This window comes from Hylaeus volcanicus, chromosome 7, assembly GCF_026283585.1.
Source record: "Hylaeus volcanicus isolate JK05 chromosome 7, UHH_iyHylVolc1.0_haploid, whole genome shotgun sequence".
NCBI classification, from domain to species: domain Eukaryota; kingdom Metazoa; phylum Arthropoda; class Insecta; order Hymenoptera; family Colletidae; genus Hylaeus; species Hylaeus volcanicus.
In genome coordinates, this window is record NC_071982.1 from 421,415 (window position 1) to 436,805 (window position 15,391).

The 15,391-nt window shown below is 40.0% G+C and overlaps 2 protein-coding genes across 7 annotated transcripts; both read left to right on the forward strand.

Annotated features, from left to right (window-relative positions):
- Positions 1-101: 101 nt before the first annotated feature.
- LOC128880052 (uncharacterized) lies at positions 102-3,910 on the forward strand. Of its 4 annotated transcripts, none has more exons than XM_054129717.1 (9): positions 102-122; positions 810-1,048; positions 1,150-1,624; positions 1,691-2,007; positions 2,084-2,384; positions 2,446-2,793; positions 2,871-2,986; positions 3,065-3,359; positions 3,481-3,910. In XM_054129717.1, the coding sequence occupies exons 1-9, from the start codon at positions 117-119 to the stop codon at positions 3,550-3,552; spliced, it is 2,169 nt and encodes a 722-aa protein (XP_053985692.1). In that variant the 5' UTR covers positions 102-116; the 3' UTR covers positions 3,553-3,910. The 4 variants fall into 4 exon arrangements, with proteins under 4 accessions (XP_053985692.1, XP_053985693.1, XP_053985691.1 ...); XM_054129718.1 differs by lacking the exon at positions 102-122 and adding an exon at positions 548-737; XM_054129716.1 differs by lacking the exon at positions 102-122 and having other exon boundaries at positions 548-1,048.
- A 192-nt stretch (positions 3,911-4,102) lies between these two features.
- On the forward strand, positions 4,103-14,788 carry LOC128880056 (transcription cofactor vestigial-like protein 4). 3 transcript variants are annotated; one of them, XM_054129726.1, is made up of 5 exons: positions 4,103-4,679; positions 6,917-7,233; positions 12,219-12,386; positions 12,927-13,130; positions 13,580-14,788. In XM_054129726.1, exons 2-5 carry the CDS (start codon positions 7,176-7,178, stop codon positions 13,657-13,659), a joined length of 510 nt encoding a protein of 169 aa, XP_053985701.1. In that variant the 5' UTR covers positions 4,103-4,679; positions 6,917-7,175; the 3' UTR covers positions 13,660-14,788. The 3 variants fall into 3 exon arrangements, with proteins under 3 accessions (XP_053985701.1, XP_053985702.1, XP_053985700.1); XM_054129727.1 differs by lacking the exon at positions 4,103-4,679 and adding an exon at positions 5,951-6,767; XM_054129725.1 differs by lacking the exons at positions 4,103-4,679; positions 6,917-7,233 and adding an exon at positions 10,477-11,179.
- Positions 14,789-15,391: the final 603 nt, after the last annotated feature.

Below are 15,391 nucleotides of genomic sequence, written 5' to 3' on the forward strand. Positions count from 1 at the left end.
CTTATCGAGTGTGTGTGTTCCAGGTTCCAGCGTTTCTTTTTACTAAATTCACCCTAAAACGCCTACATTTATTTGATCGTAAAGTTTGTAAAATATTCTTTATTTTGAGGAGGTAAATGGTAGTAAGTGTTCCTTTGCATCCATTTTTGTTGTGCCACTGATGACAGTAGAAACTATTATTGACAAATTTTCGACCGTATAAGATACATCACTTTCGGTTCACGAAAGCTATACCAAATACAATTGCGAAATAAATAATGTTATTTAAACGAAGATACAAATAGTATTATGAAAGCTATACATGATACATTTGCGTTCTGTTGGATACGAGGACTGCTTATCATTATCAAAACGATATTAGACATACAGTATACATATATCATAGTCATAGTATACATCATAAAATAACACTCTCTGATAAATGTTTATCGTTTACATAGAAATGAAGAAAGTCTGAAGAAAATTAATCTAAATTTTTTAACGGTCCTATGCCTTCAATTTTGAACAGTGAACAATTTTATCAATTCGAATTAATGGAACGTGCGCATGCGTGTTTCGCGATGTATGAGAAATTTCACAAATTTCACAATTCTACGATGCAAACTAGTATTGTTTTTCTATCATGCTAGTATTTTTGTACTATATTGTCGTCGATTCAATCATTATCGACAATTAACAAGTGATCTGTATAGGTTACTAAGATAAGCAGACTAGTTCTGATTTTAAATAAATATATAGTTATGTTTTATTATCATTCTACTGTCAAACATACTTCAATAATTGTCATAACAGTGTTTATTCAATTTCAGGTGCGCTCTGGATTAGAATTTTTGTCTGTCGAAAGCTTAAAAATGTCCAAGCTTGTGAAATTTACAAAACTTAGATCTACTACAGATCACACGTTTTGGGCAAAATTTGCAGAATTGAAAATAGACAAATTCAAATTGGATGAGAAGGCAGTAATTAATGTATGGGGAAGCTATAGTCTTCAGTCTTCGAATGAAGACAATACCAATCCCTTGGTATTGGATTTTACATCGTTTAACGAGTAAGTGTACATATGCAGGATAAAAATAATTATTTTGACTTGTTTACATGTTAAGTAAAATAGGTACTAGTTGAAATCAACTCCACATAGGTCATTTTTAGAGACATAAAAACCGTTTCTCATAATTCGTCAATAATTTGTTGCGGAAAGATGATTAATACAAATACTTATGAAGCATTTCGGCAAACCAATCCTGGAACATTCATCGATACCTTGGGAAAAGCTGTTATGGATAGTATTTTAGATGGATCTAGTTTGCAAATGCCATGGAAATTGTCGTTGTTTATAGTATTAGCATATTCAGATTTAAAGAAATATAGATTTCATTATTGGTTCGCTCATCCAACTCTATTGAAATTACCTGAAATCTATTATGAAGAACCTCCAAAGTCGATTAACGTAGAATTCACAGTTACTCAAGTAGAAGATCTATGTAAAGGTTTTCTCCAACTGGACAGTGGATCAAAAAATTACTTTACAATTTTAATATCTAGTGAAAATAATATGAGTATCGTCGATCTGGCAACAGGCGTAAATATAATCAAGATGTATAAAAGCAATGAAAAAGAATTACAGGTATTATATGTACTTTTATGTAACTATAATGCATATTTTCTTTCATGCATTTAAGTTATTTTTTAGGAATGTAAGGACATTTATTTTGGATTTTACGATCCTTGTACAAGCCCTGAACCAGGATGGCCTTTACGCAATCTTCTTTGTTTATTATTCTGGCATTGTCCTACGTACTGTTTTACAAGAACTATTAAAGTTATATCTATAAGAGGAAATAAGGCACAAAAAAGTATTGTTTTCAAGCTTAAAGTTCAGGAACACGAAAATAATAAAATAATTAGAGATAATTTATTTGAAAGTCAGTTAGTAGGTTGGGAGAATAATGCAAATGGTAAACTAGGTCCAAACATAGCTGATTTATCGGATACAATGGATCCAGCAAGGTAGTTTTTTAAAATAAAAATTTGATACTATTTTTATTTGTACATAAATTTTATTTTCATCTTTACTGTTTATTAGGTTATCAGACAGAGCCATCAATTTAAACTTGAAGTTAATGAAGTGGCGTCTCGTTCCAAACCTAGATTTAGAAAAAGTTAGTAATCTTAGATGCCTTCTACTGGGTGCTGGAACTTTGGGTTGTTCCGTAGCAAGGGTACTTCTAGGTTGGGGAGTGAATAACATAACTTTTGTTGATAGTTCTAATGTTTCTCACAGTAACACTGTAAGACAAAGTTTATATTGTCATCAGGACGCCGTAGAACATAAGTATAAAGCTTATGCAGCTAGAGATGCGCTACTTAATATAAGACCAAACATAGTGAGTATTCAAGAGTTTCCTTAAATAAAACTTGATTATACAAATTACACCAACACCATAGAATGCAGAGGGTGTGGTTCTACATATTCCGATGCCTGGACACGTTGTTGGTAAAAGTATGATGGAGTCGATGAAACAGTCATTGAAAAAATTGGAAGAACTCATTCAAAACACTGACGTCGTCTTCTTTCTTTTGGATTCTCGAGAAGCTAGATGGTTGCCTACTGTATTATGCGCGGCAATGAATAAGATTGCTATTAACGCTGCTTTAGGTTTCGACTCGTTTACTGTACAGAGGCACGGTACTCGCAATTCGTCTATTCCATCTTCTCCAGATTTAGATATAAAAAACCCTTCTGGTTCGGATTTGGGTTGCTATTTTTGTAACGATGTAACACAGCCCGGAAATGTACGTATATTAAGAACTACACTGACTTAGTTTCCTATTGTTTGGTGTTTTAATGAAGATCGTTATTTTGTTCACAGTCTCAAACTGATAGAACGCTAGATCAACAATGTACTGTTAGCAGGCCAGGCTTGTCGCAAATTGCTGCAGGATTAGCCGTCGAATTGTTGATAGCTTTGTTACAACATCCTCAAAGGTAAATTAGAAAATGCGACCTTTGAGTAACTTTAAAGGTTTTTTAAATCGTGTAACGATTTGTTCCTATATTTAATAGTATCGAGGCAGGAGCGTTAATGGGTAACAACAGAGACAATATGAGCTCGCATGACACCGAATTGGTTGGTTTGTTGGGAGGTGTGCCACATACGATACGCGGATCTCTGTGGAATTATGATATGCAGTTAACGATAACACACAGATTTACATCCTGCACGGCATGTTCTGTACCTATCATCACAGAATATAAAAATCGTGGTTTATCATTTGTACTTGATGCGTGTAACATTCCAAACTATTTAGAAAAATTATCGGGACTAGAGGAAATACTTAAAAGGCCCGATTTAGACGAGGTATATATTTTAAAAATATACGTTTATTGCTTTTTATATACGAGAATGATACACAAATACAGAATGATACAGAAATATTGTTAGTATTGTTGTATGTATAATGTAACGATTCCAACTTTAGCTTTGTTATACCTTGGATAACTTGAGCGACGGCGAGGATGACAACGGCGAACAATTAAATGTTATATCTTAAAAACTCATCTATGCGTCCACACGCTTTTAATTCAAATGAAAATGTCTTAGTTACATATAGAATTGAGACGAACTCTATGTGATGAATAATTGCATAATTGTATTCGATAATGTCAGTATTCAAGGATCTATATAATTGAATTTTAAGAGTGCAGTGCTATATGTATCTGTCATTGTGACGTATAACCTTGGAATTGTGAACTGTTATAGACACGACGTATAAATAAAATTTTTATACAAATCGCAGTATATAAGAACACGATATATAATGTAAGAAACTGTAATAAGTTTTTCAATCTTCTTTTTTATTGATCAAATAGAGGAAACATAGAGAAATAAACGATGAATAAATCATTGAAGTTGCTTGGTAAGACACAGAATAAATATATTTTACGTAATGACTCACAAATTCCTGTATTACTTTTTAGTGATGCATCGTTAAAAATTCTCATATTATACATTATCTCTTTACATAATACGCTATTGATCGAAACAGTTCTTGTTCGAGTAACACTTATTTGTGTAAAGATATTGCAGAAAAATGAGGTGTACCCATATGTTATGTCAAGTTCTCCGATACTATAATATTTTCTACCATCCAAAAAATTTCTCAAACACGAGCAATGAATTAGGGTGAACTATGAATTTTCATAAACATTATCAAATATCGAATCATATTTACACAGAGCGTGGCGTAAGTATTTTTCGTTGCCTAAGAAATTTGTGAAAAACGAGCAGGATGATGAATGAATTTTCTTAAAGACAGAAAAGCATCTTAAAGGGTAACACGAAGCACGACATCGAACCATATTTACACAGATCATGGCATAGAGCGATATGGAGCGATTCAGGATTCAGCGCATACAGTACAGCATGGTTGGCAGTTTTGCCTGTAGAGCGCGCCGGAACAACCGAATGCCATGCATTCCAGCGTAATGTTCAAGTAGTAGGGGAAGCCGAGGCTACCTTTCGTGTCAAACAGGCCGTGTTCTGCGTGTCCGCCCGCATACCATTAGATTTTCATCGTTTTCAATGAAAATACGTGCCCTATCTCGGCTCGACATGCCAGGAAACGTTGTGCTAGATGTTTGATCGTGTGTTCACGTGAGTGTCATCGCTCAACGTTCGGTGAGTAAAGACATATTCCAAAGGGAAAAAAAACCGTTCGATTTTACCTCGAGGAATGCGTGCGTTCGTTCTCTTTTTTTCCATGCTACGCCACATTCCTTTATCGATTCCTGTGACCGACGGACGCAGTACTCGGAGAAGGGGAAATGCCTTTTCGTTACTCCTCGTGGGAAAAGCGTTGCAAAGCTCCCATTGTTAGCGAATACTTTGTTGAAAAATCCAACGATTCACTTGTCCGCCAAGTCTCTTATTCCGCGGCATTTCCACCGATTTTTCGCTCGTAACGCTTCACGTCACTTGCTAAGGAGTCGAGTGTGTCGATATTTACGCGCCGCGTCATTTTTTAGCTCACGGCGTTTACGTTTACGTTTCTAACGGACATGAACAAATGTCTTATTCAAATAAAAACGTACTAATAACCAGTAAAGATAAACAATTTTCGATCGGTTATTTGATGGCAGTATATTAGAATCCGAGTTATATAAAATGAAATGATATTATTTCAAGTTGAGATTAATTTGCTATTCAGAGTTTTTTTCCTCGTCGTCTATTCATTCGAATGAAATTTTGCTTGGACTCGCAACGCGTGCGTGCTCGCTCCGTGATACCGAAACATTCGACGTTTCGTTGATTCATCGCTTTCGACGAATTCCATTTACCGAGAGGCGGACTAGCGACCGCGATAATTTGTAATTCGCTTGACTTTGGATGGGAGCGTTTAACGATACACACCGTGGCTCAAACTCTGCCGATCTCTCAAATATTAACTCTACTTTAACTCTCTCCCAGTCGATATAATACGTTCCATAGATTCCGACACTTCTCTTATACATGCACCTCGTTGTTCCATAATACATTTTCGTCTTGTATGCGATAGCATCCTTTCATTCGTTAGATTGCAAGCAAAGGATTAACGTTGGGTTAGGTTACAAAACAGCTTTATTCTGTTCATCTTTTATTCGTCATTCGAAATTTTCATCTAGATAAGAATTGTGCCCATTTGCGGTATGAACAAAGCGTTAGAGATTTTCACTGACTCGATTATAATAATTATACGCATGTAACGCTCAGTTAGGTTCTTCTAAGAGTCGAGGAAAAGCTGGTGAGCATTTAACCTGAAGGTAGGGGTAAAAGTATTTTATCCGAATTGCGAGATCGCTTGCTCCCTTTTTCCCAAGCGAAAGGGTATGCATTATTATTCTTTCTCCCTGTCGTATATCTCCCATATTTTATTTATCTACAGGGTGTGCGCGGTAACTGGCGGTACAAGCGAAAAGGGAGTGATTCTACATTCTACATGAAAAAATAAGTCGGAAACATAGAATACAAATTCGTTATGTGAATTTTTATTTTCAAGAAAATCGTCTTTGAATTTTCCCCGGATACTGGTGCACTTGAACTATATGTATAAATTACATAATAATTTACTGCTCATCTACATTTCGTGAAATAGGAGAAAGGAGAAGAATTCGTGGATAATATGTAGAATAGGTTGTCGGTTTAGCTGTTCTTTGGATGTTATTAAGATGAAATTGGGATGCTGTACGACTGGCGCCGGTTGCGAGGAAATTTGGAAAGGGACAGGAACAGCACGCACGACGTAGGAGTAAGATGTACGGTGTCTAGCAATGGACTCGAAACGTCGCGAAATCGGCGCTAGAGGATGCATTAGGATGCATTTCTGCGAACTTTAGTAGCCATGAAATGTTGCTTAGTATTATAATTCTAACAGGTTGTAGATGTAATCGATAACTACAGTAATTGTAAAAGAATAATAATAAACAAAATTTTATGGCTACTAATATTCATATAGGTGTATCGCAGTGGTCATGGTTAATCAGGTTAATGAATACAGAGGTACAGAATTCATTTCTGTTCATTAAAAATTCCAATCCGAAGCGTACGATCGACATTTAAAGTTTCTATTTACTGATTATTGAAGCGGAAACTGTGAGTGGATAGTCAAAATGTGTGTTGAGTCTATCGCTAGGCAGCAGTAACGGTGGGTGGAGTGGGATCGTGGTGTCCGTACGGCAAGAGCGGGGTGTGTAGGGGACTCGCGAAGCAACGCAGGGTGGGTGGGATGAGGTGAGGAAAGAAGCGAGAGGCGGGCCTCTGGTGAGGGGTCCGCATTCCACAGACAATGTCACGTTTTTTAATCCCCGTTTTACTTTATTTGTGCTGGCTTCGGCCGCGAGGAAGTCCCCCAAACAGTTAAGTTCGACTTCTGTCCCTAGAGAGCGGATTTCTACAACGGTGTCGGGCTTCCACCGATCTCTCGCGGGTACCCCGACCCGTGGTGAACCACCTGGTGCCTCCTCGGGTCAGCGAAGACCTGGTGCTCGGACAGCTCCGTCGCCTCGGTTCCCACAATCGACGATCCGTCGGGAATAAATTCGACAACGAATACTGACCTCGCGAACGGTGGCTGTCCAGGGTGCAACCGTTGAAGAGGATCCACAGGCGAGTCGAGGAACCGTCGACCATAGGGAGGATATGTCTGCAGTCGAGAGCGCTTTGGACGTCCTCTCCAGGGCAGCGACGATGGTGCGAGGTCAGTTTATACGTTGAAATTCCTCGGGAATTAACGTTTACACACGATACACTCGCTTTATTTAACCCTTTATTTACTGAATTTCTCAAAAATTTTTAAATTTTAGGCGTCCATCTTGGTCTTATATCATCTCATAGAGTTGTCTCTAACGAGCTTCCAAAAGAAAAAAAGCGTGTGCTGCCAATTAAAAACGAACTTCATACAAGTGGACTTGAAAGTCACAATAGGTTTCAAAGCGTTTAGTTAATACAGTACCATGAGAAAATTGACAGGACATATTAGTTCCGTCAATAAATAAAGGGTTAAGGGGTACACACAGTTGTTGTAGATCAAATTCAAGAATTTCTGTTTTCAACATTTAAATACGTATTTTAATTTTCCAATACAAAGTGGGGTTGAACTTTACATTGGGCTACCATCCACTTTCTCTGGCGCCATCCACTCGTCGGACACTTTCTTCGTCGAGTAATTTCGGTACTACCGTAGGAATCCTTCAAGATTCGCTAATTAGTTGCCAGTACGTTTATTTCTGTTGGAAGATTCGACCTAATTGTGTAATGATCGCAAATTCTTCGGTCAGAGAATTGCCGAGGATTTATGTAAGAAGAGGAGAAGAGCTCCTTGCAATATTTCGCCCCAGTTCGAGGCCCGCATTCCTATGAAATGCCAATTTCACGTCGAATTAGATAACATTGTGCAGTGTTTATTTTAGATTCCTCGGCCGGTACCAAAGTGCCGCTTCCCCGACACTCTCGTTGGCAAGACACTACTCGAACCTCTTCCTGTGACGCGCATATTCGTTCTATGCAGAGGCGCGGAAAGTCACGCCTACAGTCTAATTCAACCCTTTCATTCAGTTTACCCGCCACGCGAAATTAAGTTGGAAACAAGCAGTGGCGCGTCGTAACAGTCTAAAGGCACGTTTCTAACAGCCTAAACGCACGGATCTTGATGAAACTTTTTTGGGTTACTCTACAACACTAATAAACACTGCGTGCAAAAGAATTTGTGTCAAGGCCTCTTCGTTTTCGAGGAAAAAAATAAAATAGTTTACAAGCGACTGATAAGCAGCAAAGTGTTTAAAGAAACTTACACAGAGAGGTATGTGCCGTTTTCGCAACGCGATACACGTAATTGACCGTAAACAATGGGAATAGTTAAATCGCTGCGCCCGGTATCTCCGCGCGCGATAAGCTTCATCTAATTGCGTATTGATTAGCCGACAGTCGCATCTCTTTTCTCAAGATTTTCCCAAGTACATTATCCTAAGTTTCAAGTAGTACAAGTAGGAATTATAAAAGAAGAACCCAAATCTTAATAAGAGCCCAATAAACGTATCTAATAGTGTAGTAACTTGAAAAGCAAAAATTTTCTTGTTTTCTAGTATCATTGGTTAATTGAAAAATTGTCTCAGCATACTGAAACCTCCAAAATCCAAGTGTAAATAAATTACACGTAGATCAATTATTTCCATTTCCTTCTCAAAATTGACCAGCAAATTCCGTAGCACTGGCTCGAGAATTATCTTTTATTTTTCTGCTATCCTCTGTCGTTGAGTATCCTTGGCCAGCCGCATTGTGAAAGTGCTTCAATTCCGTCTTTGTCGTTCTTCATTCTTCGTGCATCGTAGTAGCTGTCTTAAAAAAGTTAGCACGGATACTCGTTTCCATTTGTTGACCTGGCGTGATGTTAAACAAGAGAGAAATAAATAATAATAGTATATCGAACAGGCCGCTAACGACCTCGCTACATGGCATAAAACGTTCTCGCGATGATTTTCATAAATCATTGGGTCCTATCGGACGAAATACCAGACCGTAACGAGCTCTCATTCGGTTGTGTCGCGAGAGTGTGGCGACTCGTCCGTGTGGTGTTTGTGCGATGGAATGCCGAGCTTCGAACCTGTTCCGAATACCAACCATAGTTTTACTCGTTGCCGGGTGATGGCGCGTTCAGTGACTTTCTCGTATCAGCTAAACTCTGCTCTGAAAATACTTTTTACCATCAATTTTCGGATTATTAATAAACGTCTTCGGATTGGACTCACGAGAGACCTCTACATCTATGGGTTCGTGAATTTGCACGACGATTTAGACGGGATTATTCGACGGGTAAAAGACTCGTCGAAGTGATTTGTCGTACGACAGATCGTATCGTGTATGGGGCGTCTTACATGTTTTTGTTCGTGGAAAAAGATGTTCTTACATAAATATTTGATTAAATCATGTATTGGCCATTTTTGTCCGAAACCTTTTGTCATTTTCTGTTGGTAACATAATTTCACATTTATTAAAGTTTCGACTATATGTCGCATTACGTATCGATTCCCTACGTGTTCTTACTAAAAGACATATTTTTGTGATTGCAGAATGCAAAAATTCGATTATCGCTAAATAAGACCTAGCCCATTATTTCCGCGGTGACGTCACCGAAGTGCAAAGGGTTAGAGAAGGAGGGAAAGCTAACGAAGCGACGAGGATGTGGACGTTGAGAGATAACGTCGATTTTGCTCGAGCCGCGACTTTGAGTATGGAGCGTTTACTTGCGGGCATTTACGTTCCGCGAATTCACGCCCACGAGCCCCGCGATTCGCTGTTAAACGAGCGTCTGATAACTGCGCACGATTACCTGAACGCGGCGCTATTAAAATACCACGGATTCCTGCACGATGCCTCACGATTCCTCGGGGCATAACGTGGCACCTTGATCTTGCTTGGGGTATTATTATTTCGTGAACAATGGAGGAGAAAACCGTACAGAGAGTGTCTGGAGAAACGTGTAGGACGGGCACCAAATTGATTTCCAAGATCTAGTTTGGATTAATCGCTAGTTAACACTTGGTCAGATATTGCCTGTCATCTAAATACAAATTGGCATTTAGCCATTAAAGGGTGGGGCTGGTTATAATTTAGCCATTATAACGGTTGGAATAACATTTGGAAGGTCCGTGGTAAGGGTGCGGCTGTAAGGACGTTAACTACGATAACAAACTTTGTAAACAAAGCATCAAGAAGGAATGACGGTGCCGTGTTGTCGCGTTCGAATCTCTCCTCCAACGGTTTCCAAACAGAAAAGAAAATTCGTCGTACACGCTCGTCTCAAACAGACTGTATGTATTTTAACAGTATTTTGGAAATTTGTTCGCAGTCGATAGATTTGTCGGAAGGGACCGGAATCGAACACTCATCGCTACGGGTCGTGCGTTCAGGTTCTGCATGTGTAAAAGGCAACCTTCTCCGCGCGTCGTGGTGGGGGCAAGCGACGGGACAAGGCGAATGAATGAATGAATCTTAAGACAGTCGTGTTAGAGGGATATTCACGAATCCACGGGCTCTTTTCGGAAACGTCTCGCTTCCTCGAGCGAATGAAAGAAAGAGAAGAAGAAAGAGTGATTGTTTCCAGTGTGTCCAGTTTCCTCGTGTGTCGTGTAATCGTCTCCACCTCGATTATGGTCCTCGTCCTCGTTATCTTAGCGATCCACGACCGCTTCTTTCGTTTCATGTTATCAGGATTTTCCTCGGGCATCGTCGATATCTAATCCAGAGACCTGACACGGTTGTATTCCCGAAAACCTTTCGAGTCTGACCTTCGCTCCAGGACGTCATGGAGGCTGCCTTCTTTGGCGAAAAGAAGATCCCTGGATGGGCACGTTTTCGATGATACTCTTCGTCAAGAGCAGGACGATCGTGTTATCGACACTGTTGTGCTCCGATTTGACCCAGTGAATTTGAGATTTATTGGTGATCGAACAATCGGTCTTTGAGGCGAACTCGAGGAATATCTCGCGGTGGTTGCTGTTCCTCGAGGCCTCCGTTTCGATAGAATTCGTTGGTTTGGTTAACGTGGTGACCGTAGGTCGCGAACATGGAGGTCTCGTTAAGGAGAAGTTGCTTCTGGCAACCGTGGCTCAACACGGACAACTTCCGATCGGTGTACAAGTTGGGAGGTACGTGGAAGTTTTGCGTATTAGGTGTCCACTTGACAGTTTGGTTATAAAGAGTCGCTAGGAACGTTTAAATTAGATTGTCACGATTTTCAAAAAACGCGCGAGTATTTAGCGTCCAAAACCATTTTTTATTTTCTGAAATAGTTCAACGCACGAGTAATAAATAATTCCTTATTTCGGTAATTGTTAATGAATACTGTTGAATGGAATGGAGAAAGATTAACAATAAATAAGAGAGAGATATGGAGAGATACGTTGACCTGTGTCCTTGGGTCTCCGTTATCAGGTGATATTTATGAAATATCAGGGGTCAGCTACTTCCGTTCGTTGCGATATCTAAAATTGGAAATCGATCTAACGACAACCCTCTGAACGATCGAGGAGAGGCGGAGTAGACTAGCAGAACGGGAAGGGGTGGTGGAGATGAGTCCGGTTCCCAGGATGAGGCAGGAAGTGCCTAATAGCCGTGAGAGGATCGTCAGGAAGACGGTCAAACTGGTTTAAAGGCAAAGGACGAAGGCACAAAGCAGGGAAAAGATGAATGGACCATGCTACGCGATCGTTTTGTTCAATTAACTTTCTCAACTCACCTTCTAATGTTTCACAAAATTACCTTAAGGTGGCTCTACATATACAGTTAAACAAAAAATTAAAACATGTGCATAATGTGAAATATGCAAAATAAAAAATATATATTTCAAATCCTCTTTTAGACGAATAACAAATAGGGGAAGGTTGGTAACAATTTGTAAAATGGTACTTCTCCTAAATCTCTAGTCTCTAGGTGTACAAAGAAAAATAGGCAAATGTAATTGAAATAATCGCGGAGCGCAAAAGTCGGACCTTGTCTTTTCTTATCCGAGCCATTTGTGACCGTTACACGTGCATGCAAAAAAATAAAAATAACTTTGCAACTAAAGAAATACAGTAACGGATCGCGACAATCTTCGCAAGTTTCCGGTACGATCCACGCGACGCATCGATTATTATTTATCTGTACGTGTTTGACATCGGGATTGTTTTCTTTTTTTCCAAGCAGAGGAGAGACCGAAGGCGTCGAATCTCCACCGGAAGCCAAGCAGCGCGTGGCGCAAAGAACGCAGGAGGGACCCGATTCAGAGCGAGGCGCTCGACATGTCCGCAGCTAGGGTTCATCATCATCATCACAGCAGGCCCAGCGTGATCGTGCCCACTACGCCACAAGCTGGTAAGCAGAGAGACGAGACGGCTGCAAACTAAGTCTCGCCGCGAATTTGTTAGGCGCGTTGCGTTGTTCTTGCGTCACAGAGGGGGGTTCCAGGGACCTCTATTGTTCGTCACGAGGGGTGACTGCGTCCTCTGACAATGCACCGTGATGCACAAGACGCAGATGCGCGCGTAACCGTGCTGCCCCGATAGGAACACGGTTGATCTCTTGTGTTAGGCTGTGCGATGCCTGGCAGCTCACTTTGCGGAAGCTCGTAAATAGACTGCTGATTTTTATGCATTTATAAGAAATTTAAATGTCCAAGGAACTACAAAATGCACGCAGTATGTTAAAATATAAAAAAATATTGAAAGTAAAATTCATAGTATAATATTTGCAGAGTAAAATAAGTTCCTATTAGGTAACAATAATGCAACATTTTAAGAAACTTCATTCTTAAATCATTGCATCAGTTATAGAATTTAAGTTAAGCCATGCTATCGTAAGTAATAATATAAAATAAGTTAATATTATACGTGTGAAAAAATTGTTGTTCACCAGGTACGACAATCGAAGACACTGCAGTGACACCTACAGCAACCCTGACACCATCTGCGGCAGCAGGAGGTCAAAGGACTGGACTCAGAACTGTGGGCGGCGTAAGCGATCCTGCAATAGATGAACACTTTAAACGATCGTTGGGGCTAGAAGAGTATGCAGCTGTCTTCAATGCGACCACCACCGACAAAGAGGCTGGTCTCAGTGGTACGACACTGGCTGTATTGCGAGATACATAGAAACCATATATCATTATCGACAGTAGCCAACATTGGGAGCTACTTTAAACCAGCGTTTCCAAAACTTGTTTAGTCGCCAAGAACACGTTTCCATTTCACGATGTAATATGTATTTATTATTATACAGTGTGCGTTACTCAAGATAAAACGCTTAAAAATATCTGCCTTGAATTTGAAGATCAAAGATATCAAGGTCACCGATATATTTGTAATGAAACTATGTATTTTTTTTATTTAATATTATGAAAGTTAATAGTTGTGTATAATTTGTATAATAACCAACTTGAATCGATATAATTCTTATATATTATTATAAATACTCCCAATTATGGCACTGTAAAAATATGAGTCGCTATTGAAATACAAATGTCCTTTTACTAATTTGTCTCTACATCTAATCTTACATTCTTATCACAGTGGACGACCACTTCGCAAAGGCGCTGGGTGAAACCTGGACGAGGCTGCAGGCAACTAGTCGAAGCAAAGATTCCATTTAACTGCAGGACAGTTATCGCACAGTTATCTGCTGTTATCTTCGAGGCGCGGTCAATGTCGTTCCAGTACTCGCCGATTAATAGTGTTAAATTGTCGTCGTTGACAAGAGGAACTCGACCGATCCGACAAATGGCTCTACATTGTTACCTCGTGTCGAGAGAGCGCGTCTGTGAACTATGCTCACGGTACATCCAATTTTCGTTCCCCGAATTTCATGGCGAAAGGAAAACCGTACCCAAGTGTCCTTGACCGCCGAAAATCGTTTGGTATCGACATTTACCCCTTTCGACCCGCCTGTTTTCTATTTCAATTCTATTTGTTTCTCTTTACACATTAACTCTTAACTTCTTTTCGAAATTGCAAAGTATTTCTAAATAGGCCGGTAGATAAAGTGTTAACAGCATTAAGAGCTCTCGAGCAAATTAGTGCACTGGATCCCTTAATTCCCGAGCAAGTACTCACCGTGTCCATACGCTAAGACGATCCTGTCACCAGGGTCGAAAGGGTTAACGAATCCGCAAACGGAGACGAGAACATTGAGAGGCGCGGACGAGTTTGACGATATTGTATATATAGATACGCGTATTCTTTTATTATGCCATCATCGCAGTCATAATCGCAGCCCGCACGTAGGGGGCGTGAATTTATTTATTATGATGTTCCATACTGCCTCGCTAAATAGTTATAGTGGATCCGTTTACACTGCTACATATGTCCTCGATGCGATCGACAGCCTTGATCGCGTGTACGATAACGAACCGCAAAACCAGCAAGAATATCGAGATGATCGATCAGGCGTTGCACAACGTCTGCTGTCGCCGGTGTAAACGGACGGATGTGTATGTAATAATTATTTGCATAAATGTTAACTTGATGGGTGTGTGTGTGTGTGTGTAAGTACATGTATCATATATACATATATGTATATGTACGTATGTATGTTGTAATTATATAAATTCGAGTCTTTACAAACAAAGTAGAGAATAAGCGCGAAACCGTATAACAGAATCGATCATCGCACAATAAAACTTGTAATACGTGTATTCGTCGAGTGACGGAATTATACGTAAACATTGTACTAAAGACAAAGAAGAGGATACATAAAATGACTGGTAACATTTTAATACCAAATACCGCTGTTGTAAACGTTCCCGATTATACTCCCGATGAGCTATACCTGATGTAGACTGCTAAGAAGAGTAGTACTGATTTCAAATGGTGCTAGGAAGTCCAACGCAAACCCAAGCACGCACAGAAGTCAGTACCTCTGCCTTCTTATTGCCCTCTACTCTTCCATTTCCGTTTCTGTCCACCTAGGTCTCTAGTTACCGCTGTTCGGACGAACGAGTCCTGTTCTCACGGTCCTCTTGGTCGGCGAGCAACGTTCGACGGTTCCTGCGGCAGCCGTACAAGTATGTTAGCGACGAAAAGGATCAGAATTCGAGGTGATATACGGCTAATCACCACACGCGGCCATCGTGATCACAGGTAAAAGACGGTGGACGCTACTACGCGTTCCAAGATCGCGGTTTCTTTCGAAACTATACACTTGTCGGCGGTGTCCTCCATTTATACTTCTGTTCCCAATTATTCCATCCACAGGTTACGGAGATAGTCGTACGACGAGAAGTGAAAAGACTTGTGACGGATACTTTGTGGGTTCGTCCCCTGGTGTTGTTGGCGTAGACTTCACCAGTCACATGGAACCCAAGAGCAATATTTCTTGCAATCGTT

What these genes read in the sequence shown, in the direction of transcription:
- LOC128880052 (XM_054129716.1), top strand. Translation starts at nt 741, where the DNA reads ATGTTTTATTATCATTCTACTGTCAAACATACTTCAATAATTGTCATA. An exon ending in GATACAATGGATCCAGCAAG is followed by an intron (nt 2,008 to 2,083) that starts GTAGTTTTTTAA and finishes ACTGTTTATTAG; the next exon opens with GTTATCAGACAGAGCCATCA. An exon ending in ATGTAACACAGCCCGGAAAT is followed by an intron (nt 2,794 to 2,870) that starts GTACGTATATTA and finishes TTTTGTTCACAG; the next exon opens with TCTCAAACTGATAGAACGCT.
- LOC128880056 (XM_054129725.1), top strand. Translation starts at nt 11,098, where the DNA reads ATGGAGGTCTCGTTAAGGAGAAGTTGCTTCTGGCAACCGTGGCTCAAC. An exon ending in ATCGGTGTACAAGTTGGGAG is followed by an intron (nt 11,180 to 12,218) that starts GTACGTGGAAGT and finishes TTTTCCAAGCAG; the next exon opens with AGGAGAGACCGAAGGCGTCG. An exon ending in GCCCACTACGCCACAAGCTG is followed by an intron (nt 12,387 to 12,926) that starts GTAAGCAGAGAG and finishes GTTGTTCACCAG; the next exon opens with GTACGACAATCGAAGACACT.